The 23521-nt window shown below is 33.4% G+C and overlaps 1 protein-coding gene across 2 annotated transcripts in view; it reads left to right on the top strand.

Annotated features, from left to right (window-relative positions):
* LOC147075909 (organic cation transporter protein-like) overlaps positions 1 to 21953 on the top strand; it is a 124815-nt gene extending 102862 nt beyond the window's left edge. For both annotated transcript variants that reach the window (XM_085942233.1, XM_085942232.1), the window contains exons 3-7: positions 2112 to 2364; positions 10256 to 10511; positions 15971 to 16594; positions 19957 to 20138; positions 20661 to 21953. In XM_085942233.1, the coding sequence (XP_085798359.1) occupies positions 2112 to 2364; positions 10256 to 10511; positions 15971 to 16594; positions 19957 to 20138; positions 20661 to 20825 (1480 nt within the window). In that variant the 3' untranslated portion in view covers positions 20826 to 21953. The remainder of the gene's footprint in view (positions 1 to 2111; positions 2365 to 10255; positions 10512 to 15970; positions 16595 to 19956; positions 20139 to 20660) is intronic.
* The last annotated feature ends 1568 nt before the right edge of the window (positions 21954 to 23521 follow it).

The raw sequence follows: 23521 nt of genomic DNA, 5'->3' as shown, positions 1-23521 counted from the left end.
CAACGTAAATGAAGTACCTACAGGTTTTTATGACTAGCGCATCTATTCTATACACAAGACTGCTTTCGGCCTTTGAGGCAGCTAACTAGGGTAGGAAAAAGTATCGAATTAACGAAATATTAACACTTATTGTAACAATTAAAATAATTTAGCCGTCTGCGGGTCTATTCTATACAAAAGGCGACTATCGACTGCTAACGTGCTAACGTGATAATGTGTTAGTATTTGTTACATACATTTTATATTGAAATATTATAATTGTAATTGTATTGTAATCAGTTAATCAGTCGAAACTGTCTCTCTCTCGCTCTCTCTCTATCGCTCATGCTCTAAATTTTAGCACAGGCAGGGGGCATGCCGTTAAAATATAGCATTTATTGCAACAATTAATACCGGCTAATTATAATTGTTACAATACGTGTTAATAATTTGATACAAACATACCCTAGTTAGCGGTTTTAGCGGACGAAAGCAGCCTTTTGTATAGAATAGACCCGCTGAACTGTCTATCTCATTCTACAATTTATCACAGACAAGAAAAGTGCTGTTAAAACATAGCACTTATTGTAACAATTACAACTAATTTATTGTAATTGTTACAATAATGCGTCAATTACATTGAGCTTCTTTACGAGTTGTTTGTTGGCGAATTTATAATCTGCCTGTAAAGTCGCCCAGTGTAATCATCGAACAAGCTAACATTTCGATTATTACACTGGGCGACTTTACAGGCAGATTATAAATTCGCCAACAAACAGCTCGTAAAGAATCTCAATGTAATTGATGCTTTAGAGCTAATACTTGGATACTTTCCTATCCTAGATAGCGGCCGAAAACAGTCTTGTGTATAGAATACATGCGTAGGTATACATTTTGTTTCTATAGGTATGTACTATTATTGTTAATAATTACTATCTGCCATTTGTCATAACTATCACGTGTCCCAACACGTGGCATTATTAATATAATAATAGTATGGTACTTATAATAATTATTATGCATTATACGTCACATTACTTGCTGTTATGTTCTTTCAACCCTGCTTTATGAAATGGACGCTAAACCAGGAGATTTCACGAAGAGTTGAAGCTTCCGTAATTTGGCTGTATAGAGATACTAATTATCCTCAAAATTCCTTGAACTGACCGGTTGACAAATGGTGACATTCTCAAACAAATAAGAAAGGACCGAAGGTACGCAGTATAAAAACCAAAATACTACAGTACCTCGGCTACATTATGAAAAAATAAAAGAAGTACATCATTACCCAACATATTCTCTAAAGAAAGATCAGTGATGTACCGTGCCGAATTTCGTGGCTTAAGAACCTCCGTGCTTGTTATGAGTGCAGCTCCAGCGAACTCTTCCAGGTAGCAAATGATAAAACAAAAATTGCCCCTTAAGGGCCCACATGCCCAACTTTGCTGGAATGAAATGCCAATAGAAATGGCGTATTTCAAAAAAATACTACCTTATTCTTAGGTCAATGATTATTATAAAACAATCATTATTCGTAGGATGTTTTATCATATTTCAATGGTCAAAGACATAGCTTATGATTAGTATCTTTATTATTATCTTCAAATGTTGCCTATTTTTGAATTATAAAATGCCTAATTCTTGTCAAATTTGGGATCACAGAGATTATAAAATATAATATTTTATCATACATATTTCACTATAATAATGTCAACATAAATTTTACTAATGGTTTTATAAATGCGGTTAAAAATTAATAAACATAAAAAATCTTACCACTGTACCTACATGGATCTACTGAAATATGACTATATTTTAAAACATTAGATCGAGAGGTTTATAAGGATACTATTTATTAATTGTATGTAATAAAAATACTTCATGCAGTCATCAAATGTTTAAAATAAATATAAAGTATAATAAGGCTTCAAAATAAATAAATAGATTATCTACAACGTTTTAGGAATGTTTAGGCTAATGCTTTGAAAATACTATAAAATCTCCTTTTTGACCTACGATGGGCATGTGGGCCGGCCGTATGGCAAGATAAAACGCGTCACAGCCTTGGTTTTAGGCACGGAGCTTTTTTTCACGTTTAAAATTCACAAAAAATTCTTTCGATTTTATTTCAGATGCAAAATCCCAGAGTGTGATAGTGCAAATCCAGAGTTCGAACCAGTATGGCTGACAAATGCAATCCCCCATACGGACAACACCTACGACAGTTGTACGAGATTCATGCCCACAAATCACACAGAATTTTCTGCAAATCCTCCAAACCACCTACTCTTCAATGATTCCTGCCCAAGTGAATTGTTCAATAGTAACAATAGTGTGCCCTGTACGACGTGGGTATATGGAGCACATACGTCCATCGTCAGTGAGGTAAGTGAATATATTTAAAAAAATAAATGTTTTGGTGTTCTTCGTGGTTCCTTCTTTGGCACTCGTTTGGGCCCAAGCTCTATCTATATTGGGTACAATAATTGTCATCAGTCTGAATCTATCCACTGCTGGATGACGGCCTCTCCAACCTGATTCCACTTCTCTCCGTCCTGTGCGTTGCGTTGCCACGTACTTCCGCAGAACTTTATCATTTCATCGATCCAGCTGCCTCTAGGTGTACCTTGCGGATGTTTGGTACCTTTTGGGTACCACTGGATGACTAGATTTGTTTAACGATTGTCCCTTCTTTGACCTATGTGTCCAGCCCATTTCCATTTGAGGCCTTTAGCCAATTCTATTACATCGCAAACCCTTTTCTATTTCCTTATCCACTCATTCCCTTTTTTGTCCTTTCGCGTTATGCCCAGCATGCACCTCTCCATATCACGGTGTGCTACTCTAAGTTTCTAGACCTCTCTTGTACTTAGGGTCCATGTTTGACACGCATATGTGATTACGGTAACCACACACTGGTTGAACACTTTTCGCTTTAGACACAGTGAGAGGTCACCTTTGAAAACATTATTTAGGCTGCTGCAAGCACTCCAGCTGAGCTTTATCTGCAAACAATTTCATCAAATATACTTCAATCTATAGACTTGTTGTCCCAGATAGATGTAGTTTTTCACCTGTCCGAGCTGAGTGCCATTGATGAGGATCACTTTTTGGCCGGCAAAGCAGTTGAACATGACTTTCGTCTTTGTTACATACGATGCACAATTAATTATTATACAATACCAATTTATTATAAAATAAATACTATCTGTTCTGTACGTCTTAACTGTAGCATGAAGATAATATTAAGACCTACTTACACCAGCGGACTCGCAGACCAAACCAAATTCAACGATCGTCGTGAGAAATCGTAGACTTTAAATATCAATTAAATACACGGAACGATTCGGCAACCAACTCTACCGTGTTGATGTTTGATTTGAGTGGTTCATAATATCAGTTGATAGTGAGTTAAACAAAAAATATGTATTGGTCAGCTTGGTGGCAACACTAGACATGTTGTTGACGTTTATACCAGTAACGATTTGTTGATTTTATTTACTAGAATATTATTTTTGTTTTGTGTTATTAAAATAATGAATAAAGTCAGGTGCCTTCATTATTCAAACATTTATATTGTATTGTTATGTCAATCGCAAGACAGGACACGCCACGTATGGTCACACTCGAAAGCTCATCGTTACTTCGAATATTTTTTCGGTGATCATAGATACGATATGTGTTTCAATTCTGTCACGACTCCAGCGCATCTATTCTATGTCAGTGGAGAAGGGTGGAGGTAGGCTGTTAAGATCCGCAATAAATAGTGCACATTAAACTTTGTCCGTCATACGCATTTGTTTTCATTGAAATAAGAGTACAGTAAGTTTACAGTTTGCGTTGGTTAGTTTTTAAAATTCAATTGAACCCTGCGAAACCAAGCCATAATAGATAATATTAAAATAATAACAAGATAAAAAGAAATTTTCTGTTGAACCATATAAACTTTACTGGAACTTGAAATAAACGATCAAAAAAATTTGTACTTGGCATGTCATATTGATTTACATAGTAACGCACATAATATATATTAATAATTTAGTCGCTAGGACCCCAGACCCCTAGCAACCAATAATTGTGTCGAAATAACTTTTCATACAAAACAGAATTAACTGAGCATGAATTCAATTCTACTTAAAGATGGCTAAAAGTATGAAAAAAATGCATTGGCATCGTGTTCTGATATATTCTAAAAGTTTCACATGTCTAGCTAGTCAGGAAGTTAGTTAAAGATCGATTGCAAGATTTGTCCCGGACAAACAACTACCGGACAAATAAAAATACGAGCTAAGAAAAACGTTGTAAAATTATTTGATTAAATCATACATAACCTTAGATATTTTATAGAGATTAATATTTTTTATGTATTCTAGTGTGGTTTAAGTAGGGCTAATGAATTTAAAAAAAAAAACCAACAATATGACAAAAACATATTATTATAAGCAGTGGCGATTCTTCCTTGAGAGCACTGGAGCGGTGCACACCCACCCACTCAATTTATGCGAAAAGACTTTTTTTAAATGAGTATTTAATTTATATTTGATTAATTAAAAGTGTTCTGATCTATTACCGTAGTCATTAATTCATATACAAAAACAAATTCTAATATGTGTTTTTAACCGGCTATTTTAAATAATAATATTATATGTTGATGTGAGCGATATTCGCCATAGCTCGACCATCGTCGTCTGTCGCGTGGGATAGCAATACGTAAATATTTTTTCTACGTGCTCGGGAGCGACAGTTTCAGTCGCTCTCGGCCCGAACGCAGATTCATCGGTTTTAAAACAATACAGCCCGTATCACACGTACAATTATTGTTTGACAATTTTTATTCAATATTATTATAAAAATAAATTCTTTTCACAGTACGCATTTAAATTTCCGCACATGTTGACAACATTTCTCAAATTTAGGCAAAGTACAATTTAAAAATAAACTTCAAGTTTTTTTTCAGTTTGATAACTAAATTCACAATGTTTATCAATTATGATATCTCTCCAAACTAGCTCTGTAATACGTCTGACTTTTTAGATAAAAATAAACTCAAAAATGAATTGTCTGTTATTTACAGCTTGGATAATTTTTATAATGCTGATGGCGCCTCAGCATTATAAAACATTTTAATCTAAAAAAATCTCATTGACACATTTACGGAAACGGTTTTACTATTAAATTTAATTTTTACTATTCCGATGACATCAGTGGAAAGCGAAAGATGTTTTTTCACACTCAAACGGATCAAGTGTTTTAGTAGAAACACTATCGCGCAATCAAGATTGAACGCATTATGTATGCTCAGTATCGAAAAAAGAATGATACAAGAGATTCCTGACTTCAACAAACGCGTAATTGAAAAATTTGTGTCGATGAAAAACAGAAGAATGGATTTCTAATACAAATGAACAATAAATCCCGGTCACTGCCAGATACGAGATATTTCGGTAGTACTAATAATTCGGTTAAAACAAAATAGTTCGTGTCAACCAGTTTGTGTTAAAGTTTAAAATCCATTTTTTTCAATAAAAACTGTTTTTAGAGGTACAACAAATAATAAATAGTGAGTTATTTATGATTTCTTTTAAATGTACTAAATTAAAAAAACAATAGTTTTTTTTTTTTGATTTTTTGGTGAAGTTTTGATGAAGGCAAATGCCTTTTTACGGCAGTCAAAAGGTGAAAAAAGTGAACTCCCAGTAAAATAACTCACCGGTCGCCACTGATTATAAGTATGCATGAAAAAGTGTACACAATTTTGTTGTGTCGCCCAAAAAATATCAAGACTATTATGGTTTGGTTAAGGCAGGGCTTAATTCATTTTTAAAAACTAGCCAACACCGTCTGTAAATAATTAATTGTAGTCTTAAGTCAACGAAAACAAATATGCATGATTGAGAAAGTTTAGTGTTCACTATTTATGTCGGATCTTAACAACTTACCTCCAACCTTCGCCACTGTTCTATTCTATACAAAATACTGCTATCGGCGGCTATCGAAGATAGTTTATCATATTTATTTATTGAGGTATTATAATGATTGTTACAATAAGTGCTATGTTTTAACAGCACCTGTCTCGGCTGTGTTAACTTTTAGATCGAGATAGACAGTTTTGACAGTTTAGACGGCTAACTTATTGTAACAATAACTTATTATAACCACCAATACATAACTATGATAAACTTCCCTCTATAGATACCCACGGATAGAAACCGATAGCAGTCTTGTGTATAGAATAATAATATATGCTCAGGGAACGACTTTTCACGGTCGGAGGTGATCGTGGCAGACGATCGGTCCGCGAATCTCCCAATGTAATTTGATCTTTAACGAGAGTTATAAAAAAATATTATTATTTAATTGGTATTTTATACGATTCTAGGCTCGACTCATTTTTTAGTTTGGTAAAATATACAACAGGTAACACACTATATTTATTATATATTTTATATTAAAACGTTAAAGCGCATCAGTTTATCCCATCTTCATTCATGTATAAAGACTATGACTAATTTAGCAAGGAAACCGATGGGTAATAAACATATGTATGTTTATTTTCCGTTTAGTGTTCAACAAGGTTTCTACCAAGACCCATACATATTTTACAAACATAATTAGATATCTATTCTAATTTGACACTTCCGAAGTGTTCGAAACATATTTAAACATAACATAATTTTTCATTATTAATTTACTAAAAATCCTTGAATGGAAAAGAATATACCTTGAAATAATATCATTAAAAATACAGCTTTATTTATTTATAAAATAAATAACGTATTGCAATTTCTTAAAAATCACGAGTCAATTGCAAACTGCAAAATAAAGTTATACCGAATATTTTTTTATAATATTAAAATGTAAGTGAGCAAAACAAAACAACCATATAAATAAAACTCTCCTGCGCATATGGATCTGAATGATGGGCACTCAGCAAACGGGATGAGAGAAATATGGATATCTTTGAGAGGAGAGTTTTGAGAAGATTGTTTGGGGCTGTTCAAGAAGGTGGCATTTTGAGGTCATAGTATAATGAGGAGCTATACACACTTTATGGGGGCGACTATATCACGTGGCTTATGAAAATGCAGAGACTGCGCTGGATCGGTCATATGCATAGAATGCCGGAGGATATACCGGCGAGGCGGGCTATGTACGCAACCCCCGATGGCAAGAGAAGACCTGGTCGGCCGAAATTGAGATGGCTGGACTGTGCCACGGGAGATTTAAAAATGTTTGGACAAAACCATTGGAGAGTGTTGGCGCTGGATCGTCCAGGATGGAGAAAGTTTTTGAACGAGGTCAATACCCACCAAGGGTTGTAATGCCATAAATGAAACATCAATATAGTACGTCTATTGACGAAAAAGACTGTTTCTGTGTGCGCGTCTGCATGTAGATGGGTTGGGTACATGGGTTGTAAATGCAAGACACACTTTACGATTGAAGAATTTACGAGACGTGTTCGTCAGATGACCGAAAATCAACCTCCAGTAGGAGAAAAGAGAGAACACGATTATAATATATTTAAAATATATATATATCTTTTCTTAATCTATACGATTTTATATTCCAGATTAGATATATTGATTACTTAGATGTAATATTGTTATCAATGATTAAAGATGTGGTTTATGTGTGTCAATGGTCACTTGACATACTATATATTTAAGTCAAGGAGAGATTCCTTGATATTGGCTTCCTTTTAAGAGTAAACAATAAACACTTATTAGTAGAAAGTAAAAGTTCATTCATAAATAGTGAATTGTTGAATCGATATCAATACCTTTCTAAGTAAACTTGTGCCCACACTTTTGATAAGATAATAGACAATATGAATCGGTAGGTTTAGGGCTTAAAATCCTGCACCTTGCTCTAAAGCGCCGGCTAGACGCTCATGTCTTACCTGCGCGAACTGGTTTGTATCGGGAAGCCTGTGTGTGTGGACAGGAAAACGGTAGCTCGCGCAAACCGAAAAGTGTTCCGTATTTTTTGAACAAACTATATACCGCGCAGCAGGCAAGTCGCTGCCGTATATCCGGCGCAAAAGAGGACAATTTTCAATATTCTGCTCAAAGCATAAAAACATATTATTTAGCTACTGGAAAAAATGAGATTTGAACCCGTATTCATTGGATGCTTTACCAATTAAGCAACGGGCATCCTATCTAATTTCGACGAAATTAAATAGTCGTTTTTAGATATTGAAATGTTTATAAAATTGGGTTAATTTTGACTATATATCGGTTTTTGTGTTCAATCGAGATATCAATTAAATACCCTAATAAGTATTTACCGAATCACTCCAAATTTTAGTTACAACATGCTTGAATTTGCTAATAACTTAATAAACTATTTATTTTGTTAAACGAATAACTCACATGATTTGAGAATGTCACATTCTTTATATTTAAAATACATAGTTTGACAACACCTCAGATATGTATATATATTATACACAAGAAAACACCTTTGAAAAAAATATGATGCCTGACGGGTCTTGAAACAGTGTCCACTTGATTCGCACCGATGTGCTTTACCAAAAACTTTTTCTAGTGTGTACCTATATTTCTGAGGTGTCTTCAAACTTTGTATATTCAAAATAAAGAATGTTACATTCTAAAACCTTGTGAATTATTCGCCAGTTTGTAATCATTCAATTTTATCTAAAAAGCATCTTAAACAATAATTAACGACGGTCATTTATTTGAAATTCTTACAAACACCCAGGTCTGAATGAGATGTTCAGTGAAAATTCAAATCGCTCTCAATGCTTTTCTGTCATTTGTGAATCTGTCTGATGCAGTGACGTCCTGTGGGGGTAGGCAGATTGAGCGGCGCTTGGGGCGGGAGTTAATCGAAGGGCGGCAAATCGAGGAAAATCATTTGGTACATATGGTAATAGCTACCTAAACGTGAGAATAACGAAAATATCTTTCCATTAAAAAATCAGCTCACTGGTTGGAAACAAAATGTATTATATAACCTAATTATTAATTAATTAAGGTTTAACAGGACTGTAATTTTTTGTTGAGTTCACGATGTCTAGTGTACTTCCATTCCATTTCCTTCGACATACATGGTGACGAGAAACGACACGTGCATGGATGATACTAAATACTGTATAAAAAATGGGGCGACATTTTGGTGCTGCCCAGGGGCGGCATTTTGTCTAGGGGCGTCACTGGTCTGATGGTTTCGGCAAAATTTACTTCGTACTTTTGTGTAAATTACATGTAACCATTATACTTAGCGTAAGAACTCAGTGGCAGCGTGTATATTGTGTGAACTCGTTTAACATGCACACCGCACGCCCCACTCCGCTAAAAACAGCCAGCCACTTACGCACGTTTAGTTAAATTCGCGACTCTTTCTCATCAATCCGTGAACCATTGATATACTATATATGTAGTATATCAATGCCGTGAACGCATAATATCAGTGGCGAAGGGTGACTTTTAGAAACAGGTAGGCTGTGGAGAAAGCACACTTGTTAGATGTATTTACGGGAAATAAGAAGATAATGCGACATAACTACTGATGAATAGGTAGGTACACAAAAACCAATTAAATTTCAAAAGCTCACTGATAGTATAAAATTAAACAATTAATTTGAAATATGTATTTTCTTAAATATAAACGCAAGATACGCTCAAAATACATTGAAAATATCCGTTGCTGTGAATCTTTTCCATAAGAATTTATAATTTAACCCGTAAACTAGACATTTTAAAATAGTTCTATATTTAAAACACAGACTTAGATACAATATCATATTTCAACTGACATAACTGGCAAACTGGCTGAATAAATTGTCTTAGTCTATGAATAAACTAACTGACAAATAAAAATCACGAGATAAATTATTTATTGTTTTTAACAACAATCAATACTTATATGTGATTGAATCCCAAGGAATTATTTTTTTTAAATTATCTTATAAATTATTTTGAATAAATGTGCACTTACGTAAAACGTATTTTTTTAAACCTTCGAGACATGCCATAAATGGTGCTTATTGAAATAGTGGAAAAGATCGTAAAACTATTATGACAATTATACGACAGATGTCGTGGGGCATATTGATTATATTATTATGTGATTATATTATTATTTAATATGTCAATATAAAATTAAAAAAATATTTTCTTAAGAAGGTAGGCTTTAAATAATCGCCTAGTATGGAGTCTTCACCACTGCATAATATAGACAAGCGTTGCCTCATTTTAGTTCCGCAATACTAAAGAAGTGGTAGCATAATCTAATTTTCTCTTTCCAGTTCGATCTCGGCTGTACAGCATGGAAACGAACCCTGATTGGCACTATAAACAACGTCGGACAATTCGTCTGTCTCCCACTAACCGGTTACGTATCCGACAGATATGGACGAAGGGTCACCCTCGTTGGAGGAGTAGTCCTCAGTGGAATCGTCGGTCTGGCCAAATCATTTGCGCCAGAATATTGGTCTTTCCTGTTCCTCGAGTATTTGGAACCTATGCTGGGATCTGGAGTGTACAGCGCAGCTTTTATACTTGGTAATTAAATCATTTTTTTCACTATTCTCTCTTCATTACTTGGTTTACAGCTTTTAATTCATTTCTCAAATTACATACTTATTAGGTATATACCAGTGGCGAAGGATGGAAGTTGGCTGTTAAGATCCAACACAAATAGTGCACACTAAACTCAGTCAGTCAAATGAATTTGTTTTCATTGAATTAATACTACAATGTATAAATAGTATTTGTTAGTTTTTAAAATTAAGTCAAGCCTTCCTTGCCTAATCCTAGCCATAGTAGGCAATGGTCAAAAAAATAATCGTTTATCTATAAAATACGAGTATCTTAAATTTTAATTATGTTCTTACCATGTTATATAATTTTAGATATTTTGTAGATAGAAGAATATTTTTTATCTCTCATGGTTTGGTTTAGGCAGGGCTTAATGAATTAAAAAAAAAACTAACCAAACTAACGAAAACAAACAAGTAAATATGACTGAAAAAGTGTGAGCTATTTTTGTCGGATTACCCATAGCATACCTAAACTATTATAGTTTAGTTTAGGCAGGGTTTGATTGAATTTTGAAAACTAACCAACTCCACCTGCAAATTGTATTCTTAGTAGAAAACAAATAAGTTTGACTGAAAAAGTTTAGTGTGTACTATTTATATCGAATCTTAATCTTCAACCCCCGCCACTGGACTATATACACTTATTTAGTTTTTAAAAACCCTTGGGGGACATTGCCGTGTCACTATTATCAGTAAATCAGGGTCAAAATGACCGGAGCACAACTCCGGTTCGTGAAATCCTCGAGAATAGAATTGTTCAATATATTGCGTCCCGGATCGTGAATTATTATTCTTCATAGCATTCCATCCCCTAGCGAAGGTCAGCCAGCATTAAGGCGATCTTTGCCATATCATCTGTAACCTGGAACAGTTCAGTGGAGTTGAAGTCGTATCAATCACGGATATTCTTAAGCCACGAAATGCGGCGTCGTCTTCTACTACTCTTACCGTAGGTCTTTCGCTGGATGACCAGTTGGGGAATGCTGTACTTTTGTCCTCTCATAATGTGGCTGAGGTACTGTAGTTTTCTGATTTTGATTCTACGTAGAACTTCTCGGTCCTTTCCCATTTGACTGAGAACATCAACATTTGTGACGTTTCGTAAACCCCGTTTTTTCTGCGGTGCTAACAACATTTACGTGCCCTATTTTTGCAGTTTATAGAATGTTATTTTATTTGATTGTCTGAGCTAGGTAAAGTATGACTATAACAAAAAAATCAAATGCAGGCGCTCCGCTCCATTAGCGAATAAAAAGTCCGAAGACAATAAATCGTCCGATGTGTCTATGCACTGCTACTGATCAACGAACGAATAAAAAATATGTCGAGCTGTCAAAAGTCAATATCGTAATGTCTTCCGATAATCCTAAAATTTTATGTAATTAAAATGTAGACTTGCATAAAATAATATAACAGTGAAAATTACACACATTTTACATTTTCTTTTATGAATTTCATAAATAAAAATAAAAATAATAATTCATAAATCTCTCATTTTATAATGTGTATTAAAAAAATAATTAATAAAACGTTTAAAACAATTACAGATTTTTTCCGGTCTGAATGATTGCGTATCAATGTCAAATCGAATTTACGTAGTGATTGACTGACGAATTCTAGCAACTCGGAGAGTAAAATATCAAACATGTTTGTGATCCAACGTGCCTGGTCTGGGGTCCGTTAAAAAAAATCGGTTAGGTACATATTCAAACACGCGCGTTAACATGATCTTACTCCTTACTTCATTTATCGTTTGTCAATTTATGACTACGGCCGTATGTTGTAGGTTAGCCACTGGGAAATGCCAATAGAAACGGCGTATTTCAAAAAAATACTACCTTATTCTTAGGTCAATTATTATTATAAAGCAAACATTATTCATAGATTTTTTATCAAATTTAAATGATCAAAGACACAGCTTATAATCAGTATCTTTAAAATTATCTTTAAATGTGTAAATCTTGCCCATTTTTTTAATAATAAAATGCCTAATTCTTGTCAAATTTGGGATCACAGAGAAATCAATATAATTTTTTATTGTAAATATTTCACTATAATAATGTCGGCATAAATTTTACTAATGGTTTTATAAATGCTATTAAAAATTAATAAATATAAAAAATCTTAATACCACTTCACACGGACGTACTGAAATATGACTATATTCTAAAACATTAGAGCGAGAGGTTTAAAAGAATACTATTTTATGTAATAAAAATACTTTATGCAGTCATCAAATGTTCAAAATAAATATAAAGGATAATAAGGCTTCAAAATTAGTACATAGATTATCTACAAAAATTAAGGAATGTCCAGGATCATGCTTTGAAAATAGCATAAAAGCTCCATTTTGACGTACGCTGAGCATGTGGGCCGTTAATATGTTCATATTTTCGGTAAAATGCTAGGAAGATTTATTGCCCACCTTCCCCAATTTAGAAAATGTTTTTTCTGTATGTAAGAGGTGAAACAATCGCCAATCGCGGTTTCATATAGGTACTTCCTCATTGGCGTTAAATGCACCTACGTCATACATCAGTTTTACGCACCATGTAAAATATTACCTATTTGGGGGGCGTTTCTTTATCGCTAAACTTGTTTATAACTAGATAAGGTTGATGACAATACATACTTACAATAATAATACATTGTTGATGTGCTTATATTGCCCAATAACATATTTAATAAATAAAATATATCTTCATACATTCCTTAATCATTAGAAACTATATTCATAGTGCAATTTTATTTGAATTGGGCTTGGTTGCCAAAAATAATTGATACGAATATAATAACTAAATTATTAATTATCATGCACTTGAAGGTTATGTCTATTTTACTACGTTTTTATTAGCTCGTATTCTTGTTTCTCCAGTACAATTTTTTTCTTGTTTGTCCAAGATTTGTATTGGACGATTGAAGATTTTTAACTAACTTCCCGACTAGCTAGACATTTGAAACTTTTAGAATATGTCAGAACATGACGACAATGCATTCTTTTAATACTTTTGGCAATCTTTAAGCAGAATTGAATTCATTTTCAGTTAATTCTGTTTTGTATGGAAAGTTATTATTGTTGCTTGCTAAGGGGGTCCTAGCAACTAAATTATTAATATATACGTGTGTCACTATGGAAATCAATATGAAATGTCAAAATGACATTTCAGTATTCTGTATTATTTATTCAGTATTTATATCAAGTACAAAAAAAGTATTTATTAATACATAGAATTGTCAAGTTTATATGATTCAACAGAAAATTTAAAAACGTGGTACATAAAAAGTTCTTTTTGTCTTGTAATTATTGTATTTAAAGTTTGACCGAAAACCATAACAAAACGTTTTGCGGTTCCTGTAAAATTTTATTTGTGTGGATTACGTCCTTTTTCCTTTTTACGGTCGATGATGAATAAACCGAAAATCAAGCGAATCAGACGTAATTTATAGAAAATTTACAGTTTTCCCTTTTTATTACAGCGTTTTTCTTAGCACGTATTCTTATTTGTCCGGTGGTTCTTTGTCCGGTACAAATCTTTGCGATGCCAATGCCTTTTTTTAATACTTTTAGCCATCTTTAAGTAGAATTGAATTGATTTTAATTATTACCATTATTGGTCTGGGCTCGTAGAAACTAAATTATTAATATATACGTGCGTTACTATGGAAATCAATATGACATGTCAAGTACAAATTTTTTTGGTCGTTTAAGTTAGTCAAGTCAAGTTTATATGGTTCAACAGAAAATTTAAAAACGTTGTGTATAAAAAGTTCTTTTTGTCTTGTAATTATTAGAATTTAGGGGCTCATGGTTAAATTTTGAAACAGCTTAAAAATACATTTAGTAGACGCACTTTTATCATGGTTTTATAACAAATTGCATAAGTCGTTGAATTGTCGTCGGACTGTATTGCAACATGCACAACGATATCCCATTGATGTCATTTATTTGACAGACCATCCGGTCGCATTGTTATAACATTAATTGCTTACTATATATAATATTATTTATTAACCTATTGTCATGGTATGAATAGGTACTTGAATTATCTATGTAAGTAGGTAGACACCAAACATATCGTATATTATATGCTTCGATGGAAAGAATTGGTTTTCCGTATAAGTCTTGTTCACTAGATTTCAATTAGGGCTTGTAATACCGAATGAAAATACCAATACCGGTATTTCGGTGAAAATATAAAAAAAAACCGAAACCAATAAAGTAATATAGATATAAAAATATCTTTAAAGTATTGATATTTTATAGCAAATATCGCACCCTCGCAACTAAACTGCCACAATCCAATAAACGTCAAACAGAGAAAATCAGCTTTGAAGTTTTTACCTTTAGCATTTTTGTACTGTGTTTTTGAAATATGTTTAGATATTGAATGAAGTTTTGACTTGATTTGATGACTTAGAGACATGAAATTTTCGGTACATACACTATGAACGATAGAAAATGAAACGTAGTAATTAACTCAAAATACGTATGTTTGGACTTGTGGCGGTTTAGTTGCGAGGGTGCGATATATCTAAATAAGTAAACCTTTAAAAATGCGTAAAGGTAATATATGGAAGTGCTGCTGATGTTTATAAATACCTATATAGTAATTATATAATTGAACTGTTGGGACTTCTTCGAATGATCTTTCAACACAATTATATTGTGAAGTATTCTTGGATGTGTATGTGCCTCACTAGTATTTAAATCCATTTAATGTTTTATTGCACTTTTTACACTTAGTAACTTTTTGATTTTTATCACGTAAGAAGTAAAACCAAACACAATATTGCTCACTTTTTTTGTTAAAAAAATATGTTTCTCCATTATATCTATAAGCTACTATTGATTAGATAAACATCAAACAATCAGGCACAGGCAAGTTCATTGTAGTATAATTATTTTTTATATTATATTTATTATAAATATATACGAACTGTATGTATTTAAGTGCAATTTCAGAAACATCTAAAAATAGACCTGACAACTTCTGAAACACGCGGGCGAATGGGGAAAATATTTGGATAAATTTATAATTAGGGAAGTAGGTACCTAACTATAATGTAAATGTATTTCGCAAATCTGCACGTGTCCTTAGTGGTCACCAAGGTCGAAAGACAACGGAAATAAACTAGACACGCATAACCCGACAAAAAATACAGTCCTGTTAAACCTTTTATATTAATTGATACATTTCACACCTAGTTTCAATACCGAATAAATTGGTATTGTCTGATTTTTAAAACCGGTATTTTGGTAAGTATCGAAAAATACTAGGATACCGGTTTTTAAATGCCGGTATTGCAATCCCTAATTTAAATTACTACACATCACTAATCTAATAATTTTATTATTATTGTTATTGTCAATGTATCTATTTGATCGTATTGTTTATATAATTAATCTGTTTTATTTTCAAGGTATCGAACTAGTTGGTCCAAAGTACCGTGTCCTGGGCAGTACAATAATCAGTTCGTTCTATGCGATTGGTGAAATCTTCATGGGCCTCATCGCCTGGCTGTTCCCTTACTGGAGAACCCTCCTCCAAATCGTCTACACACCATCCATTCTTCTGGTCTGCTACTTCTGGATAATACCCGAGAGCGTAAGATGGCTTCTGACAAAGGGAAGGATAATATCGGCCGGAGAAATATTGACAAAAGCCGCCAACGTCAATGGAAAAGTAATATCAGAAAAGGCACTGCAGAAGCTGTACTCTAGCGCGGAGCATGAGGTGAATGAAGAGGCCAAAAAATCTGATTCAGGCATAAGACAAGTCATGAAATCAAAGATTCTTATCATCAGATTGATCTGTTGTTCTTTCTGGTGGGTGACGTGCACTTTCGTTTTCTATGGACTGTCTCTTAATTCTGTTTCCATTGCTGGAAACGTTTATGTTAATTTCATTTTGGTCTCGTTGATTGAGATTCCTGGGTATATTATGTTCTATCTTTGCCTGGATCGATTTGGAAGAAGAGCCACTCTGTGTGCATCATTCTTGGGAAGCGGTTTGGCTTGCGTGTCGTTTGCCTTTGTTCCTGTTGGTGAGTACCTATTTCTTCATGAATTATTCTCCCCTTTTACTTAAGTCCATTACGATATAAGAATTGGTTTCTCAGACATAGACGGAAAATAAATATATTTATATAAACTCATTTGTAATTACAATCATAATGACTAAGAGCCGTTTCACATGAGACACCGATACTGGTGTCCAGACACCAGTGTCTCGTGTGAAACGGTTCTAATTGTATAAAGTGGTCGCCCATTCATAGCTGAACATCCAAGACCATATAAATATACAGGCCGCGGTATTGTATTGCGAGCAGTGAAGTCCCGTGGTGGTAGGCGGGCAATGCGTTGCTTAGGGGCGGCACATTATAAAGGGCGGCAAACGAAGAAACTAATACAAATATTATAATTTTTGAGATGAGTGGTAGTTTTCCGTGAAGCAGATAATGCATTCGATTCGCTGAAACGTGCCGACATCTTAGTTTAAAACATATGGAAGCATTCAAAATCCTGGTAACCTATCCTTTTTTTGTATTGTAATATCCATTGGGGGGTATCCAAACCTGTCAGGGCCTCAGACCTAAACCTATCTAAAACGACCGCTGTTTGAGACTATATTTGGTGGAAAGGCTACAATCCTCGGTATACGATGCCTGATAAAGTAGGTCGGTAGGTATACAACAAATTTTCATTCAATTTGAGACAAAAAATAATGAGGGATGGCATTATACGTTTGTTTAAGAGGACGTTCTACAGAATTGGCCTTGAGAATTGAAAATATGATTTTTTAACATGTGGTCCATAATATCTGGTCTACTAGTTAATATAAAAAGGTCGTGTCAAAGTTGTTTGTGTTAATAAATTTGCTCTGTGACTGATCCGACTCATATTTCACATTTATTTCATCAGGGCTGTCGAAGACATAAATCATAATATATATTTATAATTTTAAATTTTTATTTATAATATATATTATTTAAGTTTTGTGCATCTAATGCCGGTTCCACACTGGCAACAAGTTAATTTGCTGGCAACCTCGTTAGATTTTACGATAATTATTGTAAAATTTCTTAAGCAATTATGGTAAGTATCGTAAAATTTAATGAGGTTGCCAGCAACTTGTTGCCAGTGTGGAAATGGCTTAATATCCACTGTGGTTCACGTAGTGGCATGGACCTGGGGTTAGCTAATTCAGGAAGTCAACACCCATGATAGAATTTTTTCCAGTTTTGGTTGCATTATATTCCAAAACTCTTCTGTAAAAATCGTTTCCGAGTTTATAAATGGAAATTTCTCGGTGTACATAGTAAACAAACCTACGAATAAAAAAAGACAAAAAGGAACATACTGATTCATCGCAGTAAAATCTGGTAATCAAATTCGCCATTTTGAAAAGCGACGATTTTGCGTAAACAAATATCACGTGGTCTGTACGTGTGCGGCAAACTTCGAATGTGTTTGTAATTTTGTGCAAAGTGCGAATGTAATGTTTTCAAATAATTGATATGGATTAATTATACCATCGTATTATTTTCTCGAAATCATAAACATACTATAATAGTATTTGAGTATCAACCTATGTTCAATTTGAATTGGGTTATAATAATAATATACCCGTATATATATCAATAGTATGTTTGCTACAAAATCCACCCAAGTTATCAGTACGTACTTGCACAGGTTTGATTAAAAACCATGATGAAATTAACATTTAAAAAATATGAATGCTTAATATTATTTTGACAGCCCTGTTTTCTGATCGGCTTCATCTCGCAGGTGTTCATAAAATAATAATAATTCTCCGCGCGGCAGAAATTATCAGTAATAATAATAATATTTCTTGAAATAAAATCTCCGATGATTAGTGATTTTTGCGAAAAGATCGATTTAAATTGACGTAGTTACGACGCCGAGGTCCTTTTTATACTGAATTATATTTGAACGGCGGGCTCTTCAGCGGGCCCTTAAGGGATAATTTCTGCCGCGCGGAGAATTATTATTATTTTATGAACACCTGCGAGATGAAGCCGATCAGAAAACAGGGCTGTCAAAATAATATTAAGCATTCATATTTTTTAAATGTTAATTTCATCATGGTTTTTAATCAAACCTGTGCAAGTGCGTACTGATAACTTGGGTGGATTTTGTAGCAAACATACTATTGATATATATACGGGTATATTATTATCATTGTAACCAAATTCAAATTGAACATAGGTTGATACTCAAATACTATTATAGTATGTTTATGATTTCGAGAAAATAATACGATGGTATAATTAATCCATATCAATTATTTGAAAACATTACATTCGCACTTTGCACAAAATTACAAACACATTCGAAGTTTGCCGCACACGTACAGACCACGTGATATTTGTTTACGCAAAATCGTCGCTTTTCAAAATGGCGAATTTGATTACCAGATTTTACTGCGATGAATCAGTATGTTCCTTTTTGTCTTTTTTTATTCGTAGGTTTGTTTACTATGTACACCGAGAAATTTCCATTTATAAACTCGGAAACGATTTTTACAGAAGAGTTTTGGAATATAATGCAACCAAAACTGGAAAAAATTCTATCATGGGTGTTGACTTCCTGAATTAGCTAACCCCAGGTCCATGCCACTACGTGAACCACAGTGGATATTAAGCCATTTCCACACTGGCAACAAGTTGCTGGCAACCTCATTAAATTTTACGATACTTACCATAATTGCTTAAGAAATTTTACAATAATTATCGTAAAATCTAACGAGGTTGCCAGCAAATTAACTTGTTGCCAGTGTGGAACCGGCATTAGATGCACAAAACTTAAATAATATATATTATAAATAAAAATTTAAAATTATAAATATATATTATGATTTATGTCTTCGACAGCCCTGATGAAATAAATGTGAAATATGAGTCGGATCAGTCACAGAGCAAATTTATTAACACAAACAACTTTGACACGACCTTTTTATATTAACTAGTAGACCAGATATTATGGACCACATGTTAAAAAATAATATTTTCAATTCTCAAGGCCATTTCTGTAGAACGTCCTCTTAAGGGCGCGCACTTTACATAAGGACATGACTAATTAAGTTGATAAGTTACCACGGTAGTGTTAGTTATTTATTATTTTCGAATGCATATTTTGTTCAAACTAATTTATAGGTATATTATTACCATTCTACAAAAGTTTACCATATTGCATTCAAAGTATAGGCAATAACCAGCACTAAGATCGAAATGTACAGTTTCGTGCTGCGGCCTGACTATAGACAGCCTTGCTGAGGGTCTTGACTACTTTGAAATCCAATCATCATCTGATTATTATATCTCTACCTTGTCGTAGTATTTACCTACCTTACAATACAGACACTTACGACTCTTTTTGTTTCCAGATATGGGTTGGTTAAAATTGACTCTCTACCTCTTCGGAAAGTTCAACATCACGATCGCGTTCACAGCAGTGTATGTCTACACCACGGAACTGTTCCCAACGTCTCTTCGACACTCGTTGCTTGCCGTTTGCTCTATGTTCGGAAGAGTCGGCTCCATAGTGGCCCCACAGACGCCTCTATTAGTATGTATAGTTTTGTTCTATCACATTAAACTAGCCAAAAACAAATCCATTATGTTTTATTAAAGGAGATCCTTATACCAGCAGAGGCACCTAGCGGAAAAATACGAAGCTTGCAGTTTAAGACATTTTTTTGATAATTTACAATTTCAACTGTGTTAATTAATGAAAATATGTATCTGAAAACATTAAAAAGATTTTTTTTTCAAATCAAAGATAAACTTATAATTGTAAAAAAATGTAATGAATTGTGAATTTCTTGCAGGGTCCCATCTTATTATTACATTATATATTATAGTCATATTTATTATTTAGTTTATCAAGTTTTCAATTTTTTACCGTGTAGATTTTTGACTAATTCATCGTTTTAATATTTTTTATATTTATTTTAAAAAACATCGATTTTTATAAAAATATTAATGTGTATAACCTGAAATCCTTTTTATATAATACAATATTATAGTGCCTGAGGTTATATAATATGTAATGTATGAATCTTTACAAGTGGTTACTGTTTATTTTCAGAAAGTGTACTTGGACTCACTGCCTCTCATCCTTTTTGGCGCGACGTCCGCCATTTCCGGTTTCATGGTGCTAGCTTTCCCGGAAACAAACAACCTTCAGCTACCGGACACGATAGAAGAAGCGGAAAATATTTCCAAGAAACGAGATGACAAAATAAGCGTATAGTCCAATTAAACTATGGTATTTTAGATTAATAATGATCTATTATCCTCGTTCATTCAAGACTTTGAGTGTCCTCGCAGACGTTTGGAAATGATTATAGTATATGTTGCAACGCAGTTCTAGAACCTTACCGTTGTGACAACCTTGACTGTGAATATTTAATAGCCAATTAATCGTTATTCATCAATTATCATGCCTCACTTCGGTACTGGTAGGAGATGCTCTTCTAGCATAGGGCTAAACTCTAAAGACATCTGCGCATCTATTCTATACACAAGACTGCTATCGGCCGCTATTGGCAGCTATTGAGGGTAGTTTTATATCGAAATATTAGCACTTATTGTAACAATTACAATAAGTTAGCTATAATTGTTACAATATGTGCTATGTTTTACAGCACCTCTCTTGTCGCTAAAGCAATTATAATTAACATTGCTGCTTTTGCGATTGACGGATATTCTTGCTGTTGCCTTATTCAAAATTCTGCAAGACTTCTTTCATTGAATTCGATTTCAAGGGGATTATTTGATCTAACATCAATCAATCAATCTTGAGCTGCCCACGTTATATAATCATATTTTAAGGATTTAGTAAATGGTGCTCTTATCCAATTGTAGATACTTTGGTCTTCATTTATGTTTGGGAAATATTATCGTCCAGTGATCATGATTTTTTTTTCAAATACTGAAATGTTCCGCGGCTCCCTGACAGGAGCTCCAGGGCCCCTTCGGGAGCCGCGTCACCCAGTTTGAGAAGTACTGGTTTAGACGGCTAACTTATTGTAATAATAATGATACTTCGATACAAACATATGAAAAACTACCCTCGGTATCCGCTGATAGGGGCCTATATCGTCTTGTGTATAGAATAGATGCGCTGGTACAACTTGGGCAGTTATTGATAACACATCTAATGACTATCCGCGCTCTGTTTGAACGGAAAACGGTTTTGTCGACATATTATTTATTGCCTGGCCAATGCTACAATACTATATAATACTTAGCAGTATAACAAATTCAAAAATACATGTCATCGCAAATTATAGTTCTTCAAGAAAGCATTAAATGCAACCCTAATAATGAGAGTATTCTTGGTCTGAAATTCGAATCAATATCCAATGCCCAACAATTTAAATAAAAAAAATTTTTTTAAATATTACCTACTCAAACCACCCCAATTTAAAAATTCATTTCACATGTCTGGTACATACGTGAATAACTATTAATTTGTATTTGTGGAGAGACGTGAGTTTGAATTTGTACAAATTATACTTGTTATGAATATTAATACTCGTAATTAACTAATCTTAAAAAAAATAACTGTTATGTTAAGCCAAATACCATATATTTTATATTTATATAGTTACTATAACATACGAGTATTATAAGTATGAATCTAATTAATGTGAGGCTATATGAATTAAAACTATTTACCACTGTTTTATAATTTTAGACATAGAACATTAGAATTGTACCAATACACGAATTGACTTATATATATATAGGTATTGTACGTTGATAACTGCAAATTCACCTAGATCAAACTTGCTTGGTTTAATTGTTCTATGCATCGTGAAAAGTTCTCTTATTTCGACAGTATTTGAAAAACTGTAAAGCCTAATATTTTTCTTGTGGAAGGTAGAGAGGTCTTATTATTACATCAGCAGGCTCGAAGACCGAACCAGATTAAACGATCGTCAATGTTCGTTATTTGTTTGGTTCATAATATACGCTCTGTTGCTAGTATGAACAATTTATAAGTAAAGGAACAAATGAAATTTAGACAGGTAATGGGCTGCTGTTTGTACTTGCTATGGTATTAATTTTGTTTTATTATAAATACAATCAGGCAGCCTTCATTGTATAAACGTCAAATTTTAGTTATTAAGTATGTCAAACGCAAGACAGGATACGCTCGTGCGGCCACACTTGGAAGCTCAAGGTTAATTCGGATATTTTCGTACGTTCTCGGTAATATTCGACACGATCCTGCCCAAAAATAGGAATTGTTCCAATTCGGTCACGACTTCAGGAAATGGCTCAAAGATGACTTTTCACGATCGGGGGCGATAGTGACAGACAGTTGACCTGAGAATCTGTCAATGTAATTTGCGATTTTCAAAATTGTAATATTATATTTTCGCAAAATAAAAGTTTTCTTTACTAATCTTCAATACGTGGATAAGTATGATTTTAATTCATTATTGCCTCATGTAATGGAATGACTATGTATATATTTTTATATCGTTGTATCTACATTATAATATATAGATATAGATAAAACTATGTTGTTATTAAAAATATTTATATTTTTTATTTATTTATTTGAAAATATCGCAGACATTATTCAATTAATAATACTGCATTGTGATAATTAATTATTAATTATTTGGGTCCAAAAATCAATGTATTTAAAACACAATCTTCATTATATAGGGTATCAAACTTCAGATGATGGAAATTATTTTAATTATTCTTATAATGTGATAGAAAATCACTAAAGATTATACATCATGAATACGAACGGGTAACGACATCTATCGACAAAACGATGTGTAAATGAAAATTGTTTTTCTTATATAGATAGATAATGTTGTCGTAAAACTCTCCAATATCCTATGTGCTACACTAACATTACCATCATAATACTACAGCTCGGTAACGGCGGAATTCAATTCTTTTCTTTAGGGTACCTAATTA

This window comes from Rhyacophila brunnea, unplaced genomic scaffold, assembly GCF_057557595.1.
Source record: "Rhyacophila brunnea isolate RB1 unplaced genomic scaffold, BYU_Rbru_1.0 scaffold_14, whole genome shotgun sequence".
Taxonomy (NCBI): Eukaryota; Metazoa; Arthropoda; class Insecta; order Trichoptera; family Rhyacophilidae; genus Rhyacophila; species Rhyacophila brunnea.
Note: the sequence above shows the minus strand (reverse complement) of the source record. Positions and strands in the feature narration are given on the sequence as shown.